The 22,833-nt window shown below is 38.0% G+C and overlaps 1 protein-coding gene across 2 annotated transcripts; it reads left to right on the top strand.

The window, feature by feature from the left end:
• Window positions 1-1,668: 1,668 nt before the first annotated feature.
• Window positions 1,669-13,820, top strand: LOC131303857 (LOB domain-containing protein 36-like). Of its 2 annotated transcripts, XM_058330916.1 has the most exons (4): window positions 1,672-1,716; window positions 1,927-2,005; window positions 3,412-4,224; window positions 13,468-13,820. In XM_058330916.1, the coding sequence occupies exon 3, from the start codon at window positions 3,440-3,442 to the stop codon at window positions 4,205-4,207; it is 768 nt and encodes a 255-aa protein (XP_058186899.1). In that variant the 5' UTR covers window positions 1,672-1,716; window positions 1,927-2,005; window positions 3,412-3,439; the 3' UTR covers window positions 4,208-4,224; window positions 13,468-13,820. The 2 variants fall into 2 exon arrangements, with proteins under 2 accessions (XP_058186898.1, XP_058186899.1); XM_058330915.1 differs by having other exon boundaries at window positions 1,669-2,005; window positions 13,500-13,820.
• Window positions 13,821-22,833: the final 9,013 nt, after the last annotated feature.

Genomic DNA, 22,833 nt, shown 5'->3' with positions numbered 1-22,833 from the left:
TGGGTTCGCCGAAGAGGACCCTCGCCAGAGATGGGTTTGCCCAAGAGGAGAGTTGTCACCAGAAATGGAGGTGCCTGAGTTCGAGGGGCCAGGGATTGTCAGTCGTGTGACACAGAGAGAGAGAGAGAGAGCGGGGGGGGGGGGGGGCCTGAGATTTTGTGTCAAAATTTATGTTAAATTTTGTGTGACGAAATCCGATGATATGCTCTTATTATCAGAAAGTTCTCTACCATTTTAGAAAAAAAGAAAAACCAATTAAACCTAGCTTGCTTGACAATAAGTTTATATCCCGAAACCCACGTTCCATTCGTCATATTTCTCAATCCATATTCCATGCAAATATGGCTTCTTTTGTGAATATTCTTTTAGTCCCGACGTGGATGTTCTCAGTGGCGGAGTCATGATTTTAACCTTGGAGGTTCGGTTTAATAGACATATATTTTTTTATCGTAACATATACTTATCATATCATAAGGTTTTTGTTTTCCAATTCATTACATTTGTAAATTGAAATGATTCTTTAGGCTACTTCAACTGTCATGCGTGCTTATTTTTTATTTATGAAAGAAATTGAGAAATAAAAATGTAAAATAACCGATTTTTTTATCAAATCGAACCAAAATTATTAAGATTTTAAGTAGCTATACACTGATAATTATCAATAACGCTAGAGGAGCTGGGGCTGGGAGGGCTCGGGCCCTAACATAGCTCTGCCCCTATAACTGAAAATGAGAATAGTTGAGATATGTGTAAATTGACCCATACATCCTTGACGTTGAAGGGAAAAGAAAAGGTCTATGCTAGTCAATATCAGAATGAAGCTCTCTATTTTTTTTAAGAGAGAAACTTATTCACGGTAGAGCCGTGCAATCTCAATCATCCGTTTCGGTAATTAATGGTTCAGATTTAAAAAAAAAAACTATTTGGGCGAAGAGTTAAAAACTCTTCTAGGGAATATTTTTTTCAAAATTCAAACCATCCAAAACACATTTCAATCGCACCGTAAATTATTTTCACGATCCCGCCGTAAAAAAGTTTTTCTCTTTTTGTAAATGATACTGTAGTAGTAGTGAACAATCACACATTTATTCTAGTAGCATTAAATGTAGCAACATCATGGCAATACAAAATTAATGCAATCTTATCATTTCGTTGAAATGGTCAGTGCCACGTGTAATTTACATGAGATTAAGTTGTTACAGAGCTGTTTTTTTTTTGGTGAACGAGGAAGTTGTTACAGAGTTGATCAAGAGATTTGAATCTCAAAAACCATATCTCAACAAACAGAGTTTAGGTACACACTATTAAAGAGTGAGGAGAAATAATTATCCAAAATCGTAAGGAAAATATTTGAAAGAAGTCTTCCTAGCTTTCATTTGGACGTTTTCCTACAATTTTTTTTTCAAGAGGGGCAATTTTGGCAATTGAGTAAAATAGTACAGGGACAAAGAGGAAAGTCAGAAGCACATTTAAATCTTTCAGAACAAGAGGTCCCCTACTCCTCTCTCTCTCTCTCTCTCTCTCTCTCTCTCTCTCTAACAAACCTATTCTTCAATCATACAAATCCAACGGTCAACACTTCTCTCTGTCCACATCTGAACGGCGCATAATAGACCGCACGCTGGAGATCGAACCCCCATGTGCTCACAGGCAGGTTCATATCTCTATCTACATCTATATAAAAACAATGACGTAGACACCATCGCCATCGCCATGGTCATTAACTCTCTATTACTTTAATCCTTTCAATTTTTCCCTTCTATTACCCCAATCTTTTCCAATCTCTGTGTGTGAAAAAATGAATATTGTTAGGATCGTGGAAACTTGAAGATCTGGTCGAGGCACAAACCCTAGAAAAGGTTACGTTCGAATTTCGAACCATTTTCCATCGTTTCTTGATCACTTGTTTTCATTTGTATCTCGCAGATGATCGTATAGGATATAACCAGTTTTAGACAGACAAAAGGCACGATCGATCTGAACACTTCTCTGGCCTGAGAACAAGGTAAGATGTTTGGTGTATTTTTTTTATATAATTTTTTAATGTTTTTTTCGTGTTCTTTTTTGTTTCTATTTTTTTGGTTATGTAAGGAAAAATGTCGATGTTTGGATATTCTGGAAAAGAGAATATTTTCGTGATTTGATGTGCATGGCCATGTTGCCCTTTCAAACCTTCATTTTTTTTCCTCATCTAGAAAACGGATCTTGAAAATAGAATCGGTGGACATAATATGAGTTGCTTGCATTCCAAGGAGAGAGAGAGAGAGAGAGAGAGAGAGAGAGAGAGAGAGAGAGAGAGAGAGAGAGAGAGTAACAACGTTTCTTCCGGGAATGAATTAGTTCTTTGATTACGCCTGTCATATTTGTCAAAGACATAACCAAATCGGCTAATCTTAATGCTACTCGATCCCCTCAAAAGTCAAAACACGTTATATAAAACTAACTTTTGTGACACGAAGTGAGTTTCTTTTAAGAAAAATTTACTTCAACTCTTTTTAGGTTCAAAACAACAACGCTTTGAAGTATTCTAAGGGAAAAACAACATAGTTTTAAGGAAAAATCTATTAATATGTGGCATTCTACCATTAGTGAGTAAATGAGTTGCAATTCTTTTGTTTAAATCCATTTACCAATGATAGAATGCCACAGACATGTATAAATGGTTATGTTTGTAGATTTCCTATAGTTTAATATAAAAAATTTCGCAACTGGAGTGGTTATACAAGCATGTTGTAGACATGGATGAATGTAGGTTTCTTATCTTGAGGAGGCAGGCAAAGATTATACTACTTGTCTACAAGCTTTAGATTAGTTTGATACAATTTACCAAAAATGCAAGTATTGTATTAGGAGGATTTTTATAATTTTTACAGAGATTAATAGCAGCTATAGCTAGTGTCTGGTTAGTGGTTCCTTCCGTTTGTTGTAAACTCTCTCTCTCTCTCTCTCTCTCTCTCTCTCTCTCTCTCTCTCTCTTTAATTTATGGCATTGATTCTTATTTGGATTTGGTTTAAATTTATTCTAGCGTATTAAAGAGTATAGGACCATAGGTACTAGGTAGTGACTAGCGCCTTTTATACATCACCTAATCAATCTCTCTCTGTCTCTCTCCACATAAATAAATGTATACTGAGATTGATGTCAAATGATGGATATTGAACATGTTAATTTCAATCAGTGGTGGACTGAAGAGACGTGGGCAGAGGCCATCACACGATTCGCACACCCCTCAACTTCTAAGTCTGCTAATATAATCCAGCATTATGGCCTTCGAAACCTTTATACTACTATGCAGTAGTCTTTCTAAATTGAATTTTCTTAACCTAACCGCTTTAAACTCAAAGTAGTTCTGTACTTGGGTTTATTCCTTGTCAAATTATTGTATCCCTCACTGATTTCAACGCTTACAGAGATTGAGAAAAAAAACCCTGAAGAAGGATGACATCGACGACAACACCATGCGCTGCATGCAAGTTACAGCGCCGGAAATGCACGCAAGAGTGCGTGTTCGCTCCCTACTTCCCTCCGGACCAGCCCCAGAAATTTGAGACGGTCCACAAGGTGTTTGGCGCGAGCAACGTGGCCAAGATACTCAGCGAACTGGCACCGGCCCAGCGCGAGGATGCCGTCAACTCCCTCGCGTACGAGGCTGATGCCCGGCTCCGCGATCCAGTCTACGGCTGCGTGGGCCTCATATCCATCCTCCAACACCGGCTCAAGCAAGTCCAAATCAACCTCTACAACGCCAAAAAAGAATTGGCCACTTACATTGGGCCCCAGGCAATGTTACCCATTCTTAATCCGCAAAACTACCCTCAGCCACAGCAACAAATGGTGGAGGCGCAGCAGTTGGCAGCGGTTTTGGCAGCGAGAGAGCAACAAGAGATTATGCGGAGTTATGAGCAACAGCAGCAGCAAGAGTTTGTGAGGTTTGGTGGCCGTGGGTTTGACCCGGTGGGCGGAAATGCGTTCAACCAGATGAATGGTAGTGTGGTGGCGGGTTTGGGTGTGGGAGTGGGTTCGTTTGTGGATAATAGTGGTTATCAGATTCCGCAACAGGGACAGGAACAGGAGCATTCTCAGAGCAATCAGCAACAGCTTCAGCTTCAATCACAGATTTTGATTCAGCAGCAACAACAGTTGCAGGTGATTCCTAAGCAGCAGCAGAAGAGGTCCGGAAGTGAGGAGGGTCGGAGTGTTGTTTGAACAAGTTTTGGTTCCAGGTACATCTCTCTCTCTCTCTCTCCTGTTTTATTTCCTCTTTGGTATCAACATTTTAAGGGGCCGTTCGGCTAAGTTAAGTGACTTATTTTTTTGTTCTTATTCAATTTTTTTCGCATTTATTAGTTTTTCGTCAATTTTTTTTTGAGATTATTGCTTTATCATATCAAAAGGAATCTATAAAGTAACAAATAATGATCGAAACCTAATTTTTTTGAATAAAGACAAAAATAAGTCAATAAGCTAATTTTTTCGTCTTTATTAAAAAAAAATTGAATTTCGATCGTAATTTTTTACTTTATAGATTGCTTTTATCATGAAGAAGTAATAATCCCAAAAAAATTGACAAAAAACTAAAAAATACCAAAATAATTAGCCGAACAGCCCCTTAATAGCGGTAGCGGGTATCGTAATTCTAACTGTAGCCAGTATAACAGTATGGGAAGTACTACCAAATTAGGGGAATAAATTGCAGCTGTTGTCATTTTTTTTTGAAAATTGTTTTTGGCGCCATGGCACTTAAAGTAGTCGTAGTCTCATAGAGGTTAAGTATCGGTCTTATCAGCGGTAAAAAGAGTTAGATAGAAAGTGTTGTTTGTGGGGCTAATACATGTGTGAATTTTTGATATTATCATAATGCAACAATACCGGAAAGTCAAATACCGACTCGATATAATGCAAGAATACCTGAGAGCAGAAAACCAACTCGTAATGGCGGATACACTATGTAATAGCTTCTATATGAGACCTTGCTGGTAAATGGTCTGATTGAAACTTGATTTTTAGTTATAAAAATTACACATAGCAAGACATACTAAAAAATAAATTTTAGAATACCATTATAAAAAAGTAAAGTACCAAAAATCATTTTCCTTCTTTTATCTATGTGGCCTTTGATTTTTCCTCTCTCGTGTATGGTTTGTGTTGGTAAATAGTTTGTGCCAGACATTTGTAGTTTGAAGTTTGATGGTTCGTGTTCTCTTTTACTAGAACCCCCTTTGTTTATAGAGCGCAGCCTCTTAATATATATGGATTTTTTCCTCTGTTCAATAAATGCTATGCTGACCACTTTTTAAAACTTCCTTTCTCTGCATTTATCCTTATTGTTGGGTTACCCTAGTCGGCCTTTGACTGTCTTAAATGATGCATTGTCCTTTGACAAAATAAAAATTTGATGCATTGTGGATTTTTGCCTTAATGTTTTTTGTTTGAAAAGTAACTTTCACACTCTCCTTTTAATTATTAATATTTTTCCCTTTTAATCCACCTGAATTTAAAATATTGTCTTTGAATATGTGAAAAGGTCTATTGAATAAAGAGCTAGATAGTAAATTCAAGTGGATAAAGACAAAAAAAAAAGGAGTGGAAATTGTGAAAAAGTGAGTGAAAAAATCAATTTCCTTTTTTTTATCGAAAAAATAATTTCGTTCATCACGACTCGTGAGGATAAAAAATAAAATCAGTACGGTAAAAAATGATTTTTGCCTTAATGTTCCCACATACCACATTTTGCTGAAAGGAAGGAGCAAGATTTGCTCTTATTTTTAGTGTTACAAATATACTCCCTCCCTCCTCTCACAAATTTACTTCACTACAAAAAAAAAGGTGTAATTTTTAGGTAAAATGTAATGTACTTTTGTGCAGAACTTTTAATATTTTTTAACCATTTTCAAGATATGAATTACTTCTTTAACTTGGTAAAAATATTCAAAGAAACACGCATAGAAGCGCATAATGTCCCTCCCTACTGTCATTTTCACCTAGAACAAATGTCGATGATCAGTTCCGGCTGTCACTACTTACGATTTGAGAAAATACTTTTTTCTATAATAGTGTGCAACATAGGTTTGCCAACTCTAAGTTTTTTTTTTCAGAACTTATGCATTTGCCACTTATGTATTCCATAAACCATACCTTTTTTTTTTTTGCTTGGCAAAACAAATGATTTTATAAATCTCGACGGGGTACATCGAGGAAGTAACATCTTAGCTCAAAGATCCAAAGATACACTAGCAGAAACAAAACAAAAACAAAACAAAGCATCGAACAAACGGTTGAATGACGCTCCTAAGGATTAATTACACCTTTACTTTGCGAAGACCATCTAGAAACACCTAAATTAAAAATCCTCCACCGAATACACTTTGATATCGAACTTTGCATTCATCTACATCGCTACCCTTGTTTTCATTAGGTCCCCCACCTCTGAAGCCTGAGTAGATGCATTATTGAACACGTAATCATTCCTTACCGACCATAAAGACCAAAGAGTAGCAAAAAGGCATGCTTCCCATATGTGTTTTTCCAGATTGTGGAATCCATGACTGAACCACCAATTAGCCAAGTCTGGAACCCTGTAGGGACACACCCATTTAACGTTTCACCATTCCATAATTACCGACCACACGACCCATGAAAACCTACAGTGGAGGAACAAATGATGGTGCAATTCAATGTGCTCGGAATAGAGAGGGCACAGGGCTTGTTGAACTTCAAAAATCAAATTTCTACTTAGAAGTAGAGATCGAGTTGCCACTTTCTCCTTTATAGCCATCCATGCAAAGATTTCCACCTTTGGGGGACAAAGGTTCTTCCACAGAGAACCCAAGAGAGCATTGTTTGAATGAGAGGTCAGTTCCTAATGATTGTACGCTGATTTCACAGAAAAATTCCTCGTCCACCGCCCATTTCTGTAGTAATAAATCAAGCTTGGTTGGGTTTAAAATCACACCCCGAAGTTTTCGTTGCAAGTTCTCCATCTCCTGTTTCTCCCTCCTAAACAGCCTTCCCTTGAACAACAACTCCCAACATCCCCCATTCATGTTTCCCCAAAAAATAGTGGCATTACCTGAGTTAACTTGAACTCTAAAGCTTTCTCGGATAGAGTAGCCCAAATGAGAGGACTGATCCTCCGAAGAACACATATTTGCCCATATTTTCGATGTTGAACTTGAACTGCGTGCGTATGGAAGCCAACAATTTGTATCCAACCCATATTTACCAACGATGACTTTCACCTAAAGTGCCTCTTTATTCTTACCAAATCTCCACCACCATTTGGCCAAGAGTGCTTGATTCTGCTGTAGCAATCGCTTTACCCCTAAACCTCCATTATCTTTCTTCCTCCCTATCTCTTCCCAACTAACCATGTGCATTTTCCTTTTGTCAATAGAGTCTCCCCAGAAAAATTGTCGCTGCATTTTCTCCAACTTTCCTACTATTGCAGCTAGCATTTTAAAGAGAGACATGAAGTACACAGGGACATTCCCAGTGTTGGAGTTGATGAGAATAAGCTTTCCTCCTTTTGATATGAAATGGGATCTCCAAACAGTCATTAACATATCAAACCTGTCGATAACAGGCTCCCACATCTCGATCCTTCCTGGATTTGCACCCAAAGGTAGCCCAAGGTATTTGGTAGGGAGTTGTTCCACTTTACATCCCATAATATGAGCTAGAGAGATCACTTCCTCATATGGAACATTCACACCACAAAGAGAACTCTTAGAAAAGTTGATTTTCAGACCTGACATTAGTTGGAAACATCTTAGGATTCTCTTAATATTAGCCATCTCCTCCGGGTCGATATTGCAGAATAGGACGGTATCGTCCGCAAATTGTAAATGGGTTATACACACCACATCCCTTCCCACTGTAGTTCCTCTGATAATATTCCTTTCTTTTGCTTGTTCTAATATTATGTTGAGACCCTCTGCCACTATATTGAACAAGAAAGGTGAGATTGGATCCCCTTGCCACAGCCCCTTTTGCGTTTGAAATTCCTTGGTAGCTGACCCGTTGATCAATATTGACATAGAGACTGATGAGCAGCACTCTAATATCCACCTACACCATTTGTCCCCAAAACCTACCTTTGATAGCATATCAACTAGAAAACTCCAGCTAACACAATCATAAGCCCTTTCAAAATCAAGCTTTAAGAGAAAGCCCCCATGCACACTATTTTTCCAGATATGGATAACCTCATTGGCTATGAGGACACCATCTAAAATCCGTTTCCCTCCAATGAACGCTGCTTGAGCCTCCCCAAAAATTGACGGTATATGCTCTTTGAGTCTATTTGCCAAGACTTTTGAGAGCAACTTATATACCCACCCAATCATGCTAATAGGCCTAAACTCTTTAAAAGATAGTGGACAAGCTACCTTAGGAATTAAAGCAACAAAAGTGGAATTGATACCTTTGGTAAGCTTTCCATTAGTATGGAACTCTGAAAAGAATTGAAAGATCGAGTCCTTCAAGAAGTCCCAACCTTTCTGGACAAAGGAGAAGTTGAAACCATCGGGCCCAGGAGATTTGAAGCTGCAACATCCTTTCAAAGCTGCCAATATTTCCTTTTCCTCAAACAATTTCTCTAGTTGCCTTGCTACCCCTGTATCAAGTTTCCTGGTGAACACACCCTCCAGAACTGGCCTAATCGTCCTATCTTCTTTAAAGTTGTTGCCGAAATACTCCACTGCAACATCTTTAATCATTCCTGGATCCTCCACCAGTATCCCATTTACGTTCACAAACTCCACTAAGTTCCTCCTAAAACTGTTGTTTGCTGTGATTTGAAAAAATTTTGTATTCCTATCACCCAACTTTAGCCACTTCACTTGTGATTTTTGTTTCCAAAGAGATTCGGATAGCTTAGAAAGTCTCCAAAATTCTGCTTTTGCTGAGCATCGAAGGGCTTTTTCCTCCTCAGCCTTTCTTCAGCTAGGGTATCAAAATGATGAAGTTTGGTTTCGGTATCTTCAAGGGCACAATTGATGTTTCCAAATTCTTCCTTATTCCAAACTCTTAGTCTGTCCTTGATAGCTCCAAGTTTCTGAACAATTTTAAAGCTAGCCCATCCACTAACCTACACCTCATCCCAAGTTTCTTTTGCTACCTTCAGACAATTGTGGTGGGAAAGGCGCCACATATCCATGAACCTAAACGGTTTAGGACCCCAATCCCTATTATCATCCAATAGCATAATTGGGCAGTGGTCCGAGATGGGTCTAGGAAGACCCCACTGAAGAACCTTAAACCTGTCAAGGAAGGTTTGGGACAGTGAAAACCTATCCAACCTGCTATGGATGGCCTGATTTTGGTAATTAGTCCACGTAAACTTTCTGTCCAACATAGGTAAATCCAAAACTTCCATATTGTTACAGAAATCCATAAAATCTCTCATTCCTCTGTCCACTCCTAAGCATCCCACCCTTTAAATAACAGCCTTAATTTCATTAAAATCACCCGCAATACACCACGGATCAAAAGCGTTAGCTTTAAGGATATCATTAGTTCCTCCCATAGTTCTCTACGAGAACGACTACGTTTGGCGCATAGATATTCACTAAGGTACAAGGGAAGTCGTTGATAAGCCCTTGTATCAAAATGAAAGATCTATGAACATTCACAGAAGAAGCTTTGAAAAAAGAATCCTTCCAAATAATAAGCAAACCTCCAGAGGTACCCACAGAATTAGAGCACGCATATTCCATGTTACTAGCACCCCAAATTTTCTGTAGAATTGAACGATCCACGGATTCCAACTTAGTCTCCTGAACAAAAAAAATATCTGGCTTCCTCTTCTTAATAATTTTCGATAAAAATCTTTTATTAACCACACTCCCCAAACCTCTAATATTCCAAGACAATATCAACATAAAAAAAAACGATAAGCCCAAAAAGTCACCACAAAAATCCCAAGGATCAACTATACTACCCCTTCCCTCTCACGCATGAGAGCATCCTCCTTAAATTCGACCTCTATCATCTTTTTTAAAACCCTTTCATCATGAGGTAAAAATTTAACATTCAATTGAGAGCCAACAACCATGGTTGCCTTTACCTCATCGATGATACGCTAAGAGCTTTGACTGAAATCAGCAGAGGAAATTGATTCGGAATCCTCCTCCCCCTGGATGCCCACTGTAACGCCCCGATTTTCCAAGGAATTTCGGAAACATTAACCCTAAAGTACACTGAATTTTACAAACTTAGGCCCCTATTTATCTTAATACAAAAATTACAATTTCAAAATAATACAAAAATCTATGTACATTTATTTAACAAAAGCAACTCCAGAGCAACTCTAGTTTTGACATGAATTCCAAGCAAAGTTGGCCCAGACTCCGTTTCAGGGGTCCCACCTGTATCAACTGCTCCACTTGTGGAATCCTGCACACTCTGGCAAATTGAACGCCGAAGCAAACGATTTGCCAGGATACAAACGTATCCTGAGTGATAATTCACCAAGTAGAAATCCTAAAACCCAATACCACAGTATGCAGATCAATAATATAATAATTCATAATACACAGAAGGTTCAGAATAATAACACATCGTTTTTTTCTTTACTGTCCATTATCTTACATGTAATCTAAGGATCATCTCCACAAGATCCCTTCCTCCCACATCCACTAACTACAACCGTCTCATGGGTCCACCCTTCCTCTTGCTTATCCTGCACCAGGGTCCTAGGTGAGCGCACCTAAGTTATGTACCAAGCATGTTCTCACTTATGACCATAACAGGAGGATCGAGTCATCCCATGACATATCGTACATTAGGGTCGGACATCCACTACCCCACGCTAACTATAACCGTCTCATGGGACCCATTCCCTTCCCCAAAGAGAAACTTCCCATAACGTATCATACATTAACGTCTCACTAACTATAATCGTCTCATGGGCCCCATTCTCTTCCTCGAAGAGAAACTTTCCATGACGTATCATACATTAGCGTCTCACTAACTATAATCGTCTCATGGGACCCATTCTCTTCCTCGAAGAGAAACTTCCCATGACGTATCATACATTAGCGTCTCACTAACTATAACTGTCTCATGGGACCCATTCTCTTTCTCGAAGAGAAACTTCCCATGACGTATCATACGTTAGCGTCACAACACCGGGCCCCGCAGGTAACCCATTTCAACACAGGGCCCCATAGGTTACCCTTGCCATCGCCATGGCTCAATTCACAATCCATCCAGTACTCACACTTTCAACACTTTACCATTTTCCATTTACTTATCATCGTCTACATGATTCACTACTCGTAACCACCTCGGGAACCTATTTGTCCAATCTACAACCACAACAAAATACCACACGGTTCAACATTTTAACTAAAAGTACTAACATGCTAGCAACACATAACCATGCGATAAAATTTATCCTGCTATAGAATTAATCATGCGAGTAACAAAATAATATTAAGTCAAACAATTAATTACTACACTTAAAATTAAGTCTATTTCTCTTGTTTAGAAATTTTATAAAACATTTCTAGTATTTAAACATTATCTTTAACTCTCATATTATTCATAGATTTTACAAACTAATTTTTTATTGAACAATACTTATTGCTAAATTTAGTATTTAATAACTATATTTAATATTAATATGAGATTTTTATAATAACAAAATTATGAAAGGCTATTCTAGTCAATATTTATTAGAGTTAAAGAATAACTAATATATAATCTAAAACATTTCTCGTTTACAATCTAAATAAATTTTTACTAGTAAAATATTCTTGTTAATATTTCATAAACATTTATCTACCCCAATAATTTATTAAACACGTAAACGTCCACTCAAATACAAATCAACAATGCATCATCAATAATAATTTCACAGTCAAACACTTGTTAAACGATCATAAATTTTCACATGGTATAACACTAATCATTCCAGCACAACCGGACTGAATTTTAATATAAACAGGAGTAAATATAAATTAACAATATAACAACAGGTCATCATCTTCAATAAACTTTAAATCTAAGTCTTAAATGCAGATTAAAGTTTCGGGTTTCCAGAAAACTACCTCAAATGTGATTCTAAGTCCGGATAAGTGTTGTACGGTGTCCGTAGATCGTCGTGGTGGTTCTGAAATCTCGAGGCAGCGTCCGGCGGCACTCCAACAGGGCCTGCAGCGGCGGTGTGCCCACGAAACTCACGGTGTGCACACACCTACGGCCGCAACTCTCTCTCTCTATTCTAGACTCAACAATAGAATTGGGAGTAAAATAGTATACTGGTGTTCAATTTTCGGATTTATGTGGGTATGTATAATGAGAGAGAATAAGATAGTAAGAAGGTGAGAGGATAAGTGTAGAAGTGGTGGAATGAGGAAAGAGAGTGATACTAATAATGATAAAAAGATAGGGGACAAGTGCCACATTTGGGGGGGGGGGGGGGGGGCGGGGGGGTTTCAATTCTTATGTATGTGGACGCTTGTATGTACATGGTAAGAATGTATCTGGACGCGTGTATGTATATAATGAGAGAGAGAAGTGGATCGTTAGTTTGAATAGAGTTCTACTTAGGGTTTAGATAGGAAAGATAAGAGATGAATATGAATCACTGATTCCCTGTATATCTAAAGTTTAAATACATATCTTATACAATAGTGCAAATAATATCAATTGTACACATAATAATATATTTTAATTATTCAATCTAATTAAGTATTGAATTAGGAATTTAACAATATAAATTTGTATTAAAAAAAATTGGGTCGAAAATCCGGGTCGTTACACCCACCATTTCTTCCTGGATCTGGATTAGATTTGCCATTTCTCTTCGTCTTCTCCTTCTGCACTCCTTACTGTTGAGGTCCACTTGAAGGTTGATGCTAGGGATTTGAGAGGTATGAGTTGTATCGATAACCCTCAAATTTGAGTTCTGAAGAATCGGACATACAACTCTCACTACACTAGGGCAGATGATGGAGGTATTATTAGGCTCCTCCACAGACTCTTGGGCCCGATCCTTGAGAGAGCCCACTTCACCCACTTCTTTTATTTGGTCTGGCCCAAGAACTCCCTCTTCAGTAGATGAAAGAAACCAGCCCACCACTTGGGCTTGGGTTCTCAGAATATGTTCCACCATATCCACAGATTCCTCCACAGCTGATACCACCTCCTCCTCACGAGTCTTGCTTGTCGAACTTGGAAGCATTAATTGCTTGTCAGCATTCTTATGCTTAGGGCCCCGAACCTTGACCAGAGCCATCCCTATCCCCTGCCACACCAACTCTTTTGGTCCACTGTCCTTTCTGAAACCACCACCTACCCCCCCCCCCCCCCCCCCTATCTCATAGGTTGGGATTTGAACATGGCATTCGATGGCATAAGTTTTACTAGAAGTAGTTTCAGCACGTGCTTATTCATTTAATAATCCTAGACCAGGACAGCTTAATTACTAACACTATTGTTTTCTCCTTTTCTTGATGCAGCCAGTTTTGCAAGGGGGAAGAGAGAGAGAGAGAGAGAGAGAGAGAGAGAGAGAGAGAGAGAGAGAGAGAGAGAGAGATCTTCAATTTTGGAGTATGAAGGAAAGACGATATTTATTGGGAGGTACATTTTCAGAAATGTAGGAGCTAGCTGCATTGATTACAACTGAATTTGCTCTCTTTTTAGTTTGCATTAGAAACCTCTTCGAGGCATGTTAGTTTTGGGTGTAACTAGGTTTTAGAACTCTTTTCTTTTTTTCTTTTTTCTCCTTATTATCATAAAGAAGATAGTTTCTCACTTATTCCTCCCTCTCCGCTTGGCTTAAGGAAAATAATTCCGAATTCACATTATATCAGTCATAAGCGTGGATTTTAATTTCCGTTAGTAGTTGAAAACTATGAAAAATACCAGAATGAATGGAAAAACTGTATGCTGGCTAATTCATTGATGATGGAATACTATGCCTTGCCTATAAAGGATGAAAAATGATGAGAAAAACAACTTTCTTGTTACTTTTGTAGTGCTTAGTTTCCAGAAAAATATTGGAACCTACCTTTTTAAGTTTTCCCATAAGATTTACTTTCTGGCAAAAGTGATCCGGCCAAAAGCACATGATTTTGTGTCACAGAAAAAGGTTTCTCGAGTAGGCGCCAAAATAATTGCCAGATAAGGAGGAAAAAAAATGGGGCCAATTTATGTGCTCAACAATTTCTTCATGCCCTCTCACATTTCAGCACTCACATGCTAGAATTCTAGATTTATTCTTTCTAGTCTTAGGTTTTAATGCAAGAATCAAATAGTACAATAAGATCTAGGATTTTAATCTAGGTTTAGGCTTTCTTGAAGGAAAAGAATTTGTACTACAAATCTTAGTATTAACTACAAGATCAATTCCTAGATTTCTCGCCTTATCTACATGTACGTACTTGACATGTCTTTCCCAAATCTCTCCTAAATTTCTCAAATCTTTTCCTAGATATCTCTCTCTCTCTCTCTCTCTCTCTCTCTCTCTCAAGATCTCTCCTAGATTCACCCATATCTTTTCTAGATTTTTAGGATCATGAACCTAAGGCTAGGGTTCTATAGTAGTTGGGTACAAGGATTTCAAGGTTCAAGATATGGAAAAATCCTATGATATCAAAGGGTTTTTAATGGCTAGCTCCTAGAGTTAAATTATAAAAATACAATCACTTTAATAAATGATAAAATAATTTTTAGTAAAAGAATTATAATAAAATGTTTAATTTTATTTTTAAAAAATTGAATTGAAAATTCGGGTCGTTATAACCTACCCCCTTAAAATAATTTCGTCCTCAAAATAAAAATGTTATGTGAATGAGGTTTTTTTTTTTTTTTTTATAAATTTTCTACCCCCTTAAAATAGACATATGTACATCAATCTATTTATGAGGTGATATCGAAATTTATCACATTGATTCCGTGGGCTTTTTAATAATTAAGCTTAATAACGTTATTACATAGTCGGATTGATGTCTGAGGATCAAACTACATTTATTCTAAAGTAAATGGCAACTAAGGTGACTTCTACTAATCTTGTCTACGTTGTTCTTCAGTCGCACACTATTCAGTATTGAGCTTCTCTGCCTGGAGCGCAAAAATACGTCCTCCTCCTTTAATGCCATCGTACTCAATAGATCTTTTTTAGGGGTTGATTTCCCGCCTTCGGGCTCTTCTCCTTCTGAGGGTGTGGGCATTTATTCCGGTAATGTCCCCATTCTTGACAATTGTAACACTGCACCGTTGTGATATCGCAACCAATTCCTTGTGGTGGCCCTTGAGTCTGACCCTGAGTCGTTCCAACAGATCTTCAGGGTTGATTGTTTGCCCACCAGTTAATTAAATGGTTTCACAGGGTATGGTCCACGGTTGTTAGAATTGGTGTTATTGTTTTGGCCGATTCTGATCGGCCCTCTAATGCTAGTCTTGGCCTTCTTTTTGTAGTCCATATCTGCTCTCTCCAGCATTAGTAGGTAATATTTAACTATACAAGTAAAGCCACATAAGTAGGTAACGTGTCACATATAAGTCAAAAACCTATGTTTTCTCATAGTTCGTTTTTCAAGTCTAAGTCAGACAACTAAATAGTACTTCGAATTTAAAGTCTTTTTTTTATAGAGTAACATAAGTAATAAATTTGGCTAATAACTCAGGTTTACACTCTCGGAAAGTGATATACCCCATCTACCCAAGGCTGGGGGTTTAAACCTAAAGCTCTGATACCATGTTGTAACGCCCGATTTTTGGGAATGTCATTTTAATAATTTTCAACATTTATTAAATATAAATTCATTACAAACTAAATTCTCCTTATATTCAGAGTACATTTAACAAATATGATAGGAAGGACACTAGGGTAAATTCTACTCCTCGCATCATTCTTTTTCATTGAAAAGTCTCTGATTAGTACCGTACTCTTCGAGCTGGTGAACTCTGTTCGTCACCTAGGTCTAGCATAAAATGGGAGGGCCACAAAACTAGCACCATGAGTTTTTAAGCTCAACAGCTAACTTCTATCCCTATATCCCATACACTAACAAAAATAACATATAACAGTTCATCATTTCGCAAAAATTTCACATCAGAGAGGTAAAAAGAGGTGTCGGTGTCCTTTCAAAGTTATCGTAGCGTATCATAAATCGTGTCATCATTTTTCAAGTGTCGATTCCACTTTCCATTATATCTTGTTTAGCACTTGGTTCCGCTAACCATCGTTCAGATTCCATCGGGCTCCTAGCCTAATTTTTCTACCCAAAAGTACTGATGCCACTAACCATCTTTTAGATTCCATCAGGCTCTCCGGCTCACACACGCACACTTGAGCCATGATTCCGTTAACCATTTTTTAGATTCCATCGGGTTCTCATGCTCACACATGCATACCCAAGCCATGATTCCGCTAACCATCTTTCAGATTCCATCGGGTTCTCACAGTACGTTTTTCAAGTCTAACTCAGACAACTAAATAGTACTTCTAATTTAAAGTCTTTTTTTTTTAAGAGTAACATAATTAATAAATTTGGCTAATAACTCAGGTTTATGCTCTCGGAAAGTGATATACCCCGTGTTGGGGGTTTAAACCTAAAACTCTGATACCATGTTATAACGCCCCGATTTGTGAGAATGTCATTTTAATAAATTTTCAATATTTATTAAATATAAATTCATTACAAACTAAATTCTCCTTAATTTCAAAGTACATTTAACAAATATGATAGGACGGGCATTAGGGTAAATTCTACTCCTCACGTCATTCTTCTTCATTGACAAGTCTCTGAGCAGCATTGTACTCCTCCAGCTGGTAAACTCTATTCGTCACCTAGGTCTGGCATAAAATGCCAGGGCCACAAAAGTAGCACCATGAGCTTTTAAGCTCAATAGCTAACTTCTACCCCTATATCCCATACACTAACAAAAATAGCATATAATAGTTTATCATTACGCAAAAATTTCACATCAGAGAGGTAAACAAAGGTGTCAGTGTCCTTTTAGAGTTATCGTAGCGTATCGTAAATCGTGTCATCATTTTTCAAGTGTTGAGTCCACTTTCCATTATATCTCCTCGAGCACTTGGTTCCGCTAACCATCTTTCATATTTCATCGGGCTCCAAGGCTAATTTTTCTACCCAAAAGCACTGATTCCACTTACCATCTTTCAGATTCCATCGGGCTCACACGCGCACACTTGAGCCATGATTCCACTAACCATCTTTTAGATTTCATCAAGTTCTCATGCTCATACACGCACACTCGAGCCATGATTCCGCTAACCATCTTTCAGATTCCTTCGGGTTCTCATGCTCACACACACACACCCAAGCCATGATTCCGCTAACCATTCTTTCAGATTCTTTCGGGTTCTCATACTCACACAATTATTAATCTTTCACATTTCATTTTCTTTTTACTTTTTGTATTCCACTTCTCATTTCTCGTGTCTCGTAATAATGCATCATTTTTTCGCGTTCACATTATTCTTTCAAAAATTGCTACAATCATGCGATAATAATAAATCACTAATTTCATGCATTTCTATTTTTGATAACATTGAAAATTATAACATCACAATTTATAAACAAACATGCAATTAATTAAGCATTACAACGATAAAATCAACTTTTCAACTTAAACAAATTTAATCTTGTGATATCATAAAAATAATAAATAAATAGTTAAACATATAGCACATCAACATTATACTTGGGTGAGTAGATATGGGGTTTCTACCGTTCTTCTTGGCGGTAGCGGGTTACGGATTCGTCAGGTAGAAACGGAGTGACGTCGCCTCGGTTGGAATTTGATAAAAAAAAATAAAAATTTCTTTTAACTACGAATCCAAACAATTTTTAGATTTTGAAATTTAAAGATCGAATGGTGGTTATGAGTGGTGGTGGAAAGGTGGCAAGGTGGTGGTGCTTGGAAATTTTTTTTTTTTGCTCTTCTCTCTCTCTCTCTCTTGGCCAACTCTCTGTCTCTCCCTCACTTTCCCTCTCTTTAAATAAATGCAAGAACAAGGAAGAAAAGAATGAAGAAGAGAGGTATGAGTTGGTGTGCATGGGTGTGAGGCTATTTATACTAGTGAACCTAGAATCTAGGTCATATCTAGAAAATCAAATCAAATCAAGATCATAATCTTATATAATCTTATAATATCTAAACATAATCTTATGTTATCTAGTAAAATATAAAATAAATCTTAATAAATCCAAGTATATCTAATATGATTCTTTCCAAAATATTCTTTGAACCTTACAGCTTTCCGTCTCGCGGGGACTCATGCCTCTCTCTCGAGCCACGATGTTGTTAATAGGGTTGGGGCTATATCTGTAAAATAGAAATTAATAGATACACCAAAAATACTCTAATTTTTATAAATCTTAAGTCATGACTTAGTATCATCTCTAAATCTTAATGTAAGCGGCTCGCTTAATGTTAAATCCTTAATTTATATAACTACCCAACTGAGTTTGTCTACATGAATAATATTACTACATTCATAGCATTTTTTTTTTTGAAGAACTTATCTCATTTGGAAACTATCTGCCGACATTGCCAAAGCCTTAGAAAAATATCTGGTTGACAGTCTAAATGCGTGCGGTTCCTGAAAGGTTACGCTGTCTGAACTTCGTTCTCAGAAAAATTGTCTAAACTTTACTGTAGACTAGAAAAAAAAATGTTTTGGATCTAACCGCGGTGTCAGTTTCAAGAAAAATTTTCAATAATCGTATTTTTATTTTTATTTTTAAGGTGAAAATTGGGTTATCACACAAGTAGGGGTTCATAGCCAAATCCTTAGGGGTTTTTAGGATTTTGTACAATAGTATCAAGAGCAAAATCTGCTCCAATATCTCCCTCTCACATTTCAGCACTCACACACTAGGGTTCTAAATTTATTCTTTCTAGTTTTAGGTTTTAATGCAAGAATCAAATAGTACAATAAGATCTAGGATTTTAATATAGGTTTAGGCTTTCTTGTAGGAAAAGAATTTGTACTACAAATCTTAGTATTAACTACAAGATCAATTCCTAGATTTCTCTCCTTATTTACATATACGTACTTGACATGTCTTTCCCTAATCTCTCCTTGATTTCTCAAATCTTTTCCTAGATCGCTCTTTCTATATCTCTCAAGATCTCTCCTAGATTCACCCATATATTTCCTAGATTTTTAGGATCATGAACCTAAGGCTAGGGTTCCATAATAGTTGGGTACAAGGATTTCAAGATTCAAGATATGGAAAAATCATATGATATCATAGGATTTTTAATGGTTAGCTCCTAGAGTTAAATTATAATAATACAATCACTTCAATAAATGATAAAATGATTTTTAGAAAAAGAATTATAATAAAATGTTTAATTTTATTAAAAAAAATTGATGTGAAAATTCGGGTCATTACAAAAGCGATATTTGAAAATAAAAAGAGCAAAAGAGAAATTTTAACATGTGTAAACCTGGGAGACCGAAACGACGGAACCAGAGTTTGGGTTTGCGTGAGTAAACTTGGGAGACCGGAATGGCGGTACCAGTATTTGGGAATGTATGAGTAAACCTAGGAGACTAGAATGGCAGAACCAGAGTTTGTAATTGCATGGTCGACCGTCATTCTGAAAGAAGGAGTAAACGGAACCAGTGCTAAAGGAAAAGATTTGATAAGAAGTGAAATTGACGTTTTGACACGGAGTACGATACACTATTTTGAACCCGACACTTGACACTTTTATTTGTATGATATCTATAATAGTTGATTTGTTTAAAGTTTTTTTTTGATGTCTTGTAAAGTAGATGTTATTTTTGCTAAAGTATGATACATAGGTGTTCGGCTCCGAAATGGCTCAAGGACTGAGCGGGCGTGCCAAGACTTGTCGCGTCTAACGTAAAAGGCTGAGCGTCCCTTTTCTGACTTCTTATTTGTGAGGGCGATAGTGCTGCAAACCTAAGGGTTGGATTGCAGTGTTGGTTCGTGGTTTTGCCTCTACGAGCGAGGACTTAATAATTTCCTAACCGTGTAGGAAAAGAAGTAGCAATGTAGAATGACTTTATTATATTGTAATAATAAGGTCGGGGATACAAGAGAGATATGAATAACTTTATTATGTCGTAATAATAAAGTTGGGGTACAAGAGAGATAGAAAACTCGAACTACTTGGAGAAGTAATTGAGTGACGATGAGAAAAGTGAGATAATTGCTTCGCTGGGAAGGCTTAGTTTTTTAAGCGTTGAGCTTGATTGGTGTGTGTACCCTTTTTTCTTCTTGTCTTCTAGTATTTATAGGCCAAGAGTCTTCGAATTTTCTGCATGCAAGGATCTTGTTGTCCTCCTCTCGTGGCGCCATGTGTCCTTTGTAACCTCCCCTTCATGAGATCATGGGATACTAGGTAATTATTGGAAGTTACGAAAGATCATGGGCAAATAGTGCACTGGTCCAGATCTGAGCCAAGTTTCCCGCCTTCACCACGAGCTGACATGTGTCTCGAGTAGGCCTCAGATGTTGCCACGTGTCCCGAGTAACTACCCACTAACATATTTAGTGGGGTCATGAGTAGTTATTAGAGGTAAATAACAATTACCCATGTGTTTATTTAATCATGGGCAATTGATGGGATAATGGGCCTATTTTTCCTCCTTCTTTCGTGGGTGGCAAAAACTTCCAGCCATTTGACCAAGTCAAATGGCTTTTCGCTAGACAACAACATCTTTCCCTCCACTTTTCATGGACCACTTGGGTAGTGGGCCATTTAATTAATCTAAATGGCCTATTAACATGATTAGCCCACAAAATATTTACCCAGTTTAAATAAGTCACGGGCCAATCCGAATTTCTTTTTGCATATAGGCCCAAAGCTTTCAAACTCAAGCCCAAATCAAACTAAAAATAATTAGGCCCAGTCAACATGGGTTTGGCCCAATAATTTTTTTCTAATACATCTCTATTTTTTGGCCCAATTTAATTAAAAATAATTAAATGGCCTTCCAACGCTTGCCCAGGACTGGGTGCCAAAAACGGGTGTAAACAATGCCCCCCCATGCCTTGATCTTGTTCAAGATCTTGGCTTGTAAATTTAGGACAGAGTACAGTTTTTGGCGAACCAAACGAGTCCTTATCGTTAGATTTGAAAAGTAATCAGGCTTATTTAGCCTAATAATTTTTCAAAAATTCAAATGTTTACACTCAAAAAGATAATCAGGCCATAATTAGGCCTAAACACTTTTCAAGTTTCAAAGCGTGTCTTTTAATTGGATTTTAGACTCCACTTTGAACTGAATTAAGCCCCAACAATTTCCAAGATAAAAACCCCACCGAGGACCTCTATCGACAACAGCAATCATCATCCTTTTAAGCGTAGGGGACACGTGTCGCCACCCCAGGCCTTGCATTGTTTTCCATGCAGCTTTTGAAGCCGCCAGGACTTTTCCTTGTGTCAATCAAGAGTCCAATCTTTTCACTTGCCAATTAAATTTCAAACATGAGGAGTGATAAGTGCAACGGCGTCCTTTGAGTCCTGCACCATTCCTCATAAAAACCCCATTCTTGTAACTTTATTCTCTCTCTACCTTCTCTCTGTCTTCTTTCTTCTTGCTCAAGAGAAACCCAGAAAAACCCTAGTCTTCCATAGCTTTTGTTTTCGCCTCTGATCATTAACAGGAATGGTTACCCATAAAGCTCACACACTGCCTCCAAACCCTAACAGTCTATCCATACAAATTCGTAAGATCTTGGCCGATGAACACATCGCAATTACAAATGACGTTTTGGTGATTGCAAATGCCGACCGAGTTGGGTTAGGGCCTGCGTTCCAGCTAGGGTTCCCTCCTCAACTTTCTTCAATGTATCCTCTAGCAGAAGAAGCCCTCCCTTTCGAGTCTCCCAGCCTTGACTGGAGTCGATTTACCATGGATATACCCAACAGGCTTTGGCACAGACCTGACACCAAATACGTTGAGTGGCTTGATCGAGTGATGGACGCTATTCTTCTTAGCCAGTCTCTCATTGACATGGATAAACATCTCTTCCTCGCCGCATCACAGTTCTGGTCGGTCACCACGAACTCGTTCCATTTCAAGGTCGGTCTCATGAGCCCTACACTTCAAGATCTTGCCTTTCTGACACGCCTCCGTCCCCATGGGATTGAGGCCAACTATTCTCTATCTCAAAAAACCCCTTATTTCGAATATAAGGAACCCCTGTCTTTTTCCCTTTTCATAAATCATTATGCCCGAAAAGGTCCAATTGAAGATACCGAGCATGTGGCTTTCCTTCTTTACTGGTTGAACAAGTTCATATTTTGCGTGTCTGCCAATAGGGTTACCAAAGACTTTATAGATCTGGCCTGTGCCCTAGCTTCAGGGCAAAAGCTGGCACTAGGCCCTTTAGTCTTGGCACATCTTTATCGAGGTATGAAGGAATTAATAAGCAACAAATTCATTTTCGCCCCTGGTCCTTTGTGGATCATCACCCTATGGCTATGGTCTTACTTCCCCAAACTCGCCCCACCCATGAACAAGAACTTAGAAAACACTTGCTATGGACTTCACTACGTTGACGCCCGTGGCCCTAGATATGCATTTGGTGTCTACTTCAAGTTTTTCTACCACGAGCTTGTGAGTATGGGAAAAAATTGGATGACTTTTGTGAGAGACACCGTACCTTGGTGGTTAAAGAGAGGTGCTTCAGACCCAGGGGACGACTATGATGACCACATGGAGATCTGGACAAGCTTCTTGATCTCTAGAGATCTCATGTATGGAATGACCTTTTCCCCCACGAACTATAAGTGTGGGGTGGAGTATTACAATGCAGCCCAATTTGCCAGGCAATTCGGCTTGTGCCAGCTCACTCCTGTGCCTC

Source organism: Rhododendron vialii, chromosome 10a, assembly GCF_030253575.1.
Source record: "Rhododendron vialii isolate Sample 1 chromosome 10a, ASM3025357v1".
Classification (NCBI taxonomy): domain Eukaryota; kingdom Viridiplantae; phylum Streptophyta; class Magnoliopsida; order Ericales; family Ericaceae; genus Rhododendron; species Rhododendron vialii.
The sequence above is the reverse complement of the archived record's forward strand: the minus strand, read 5'-3'. Positions and strand labels throughout refer to the sequence as shown.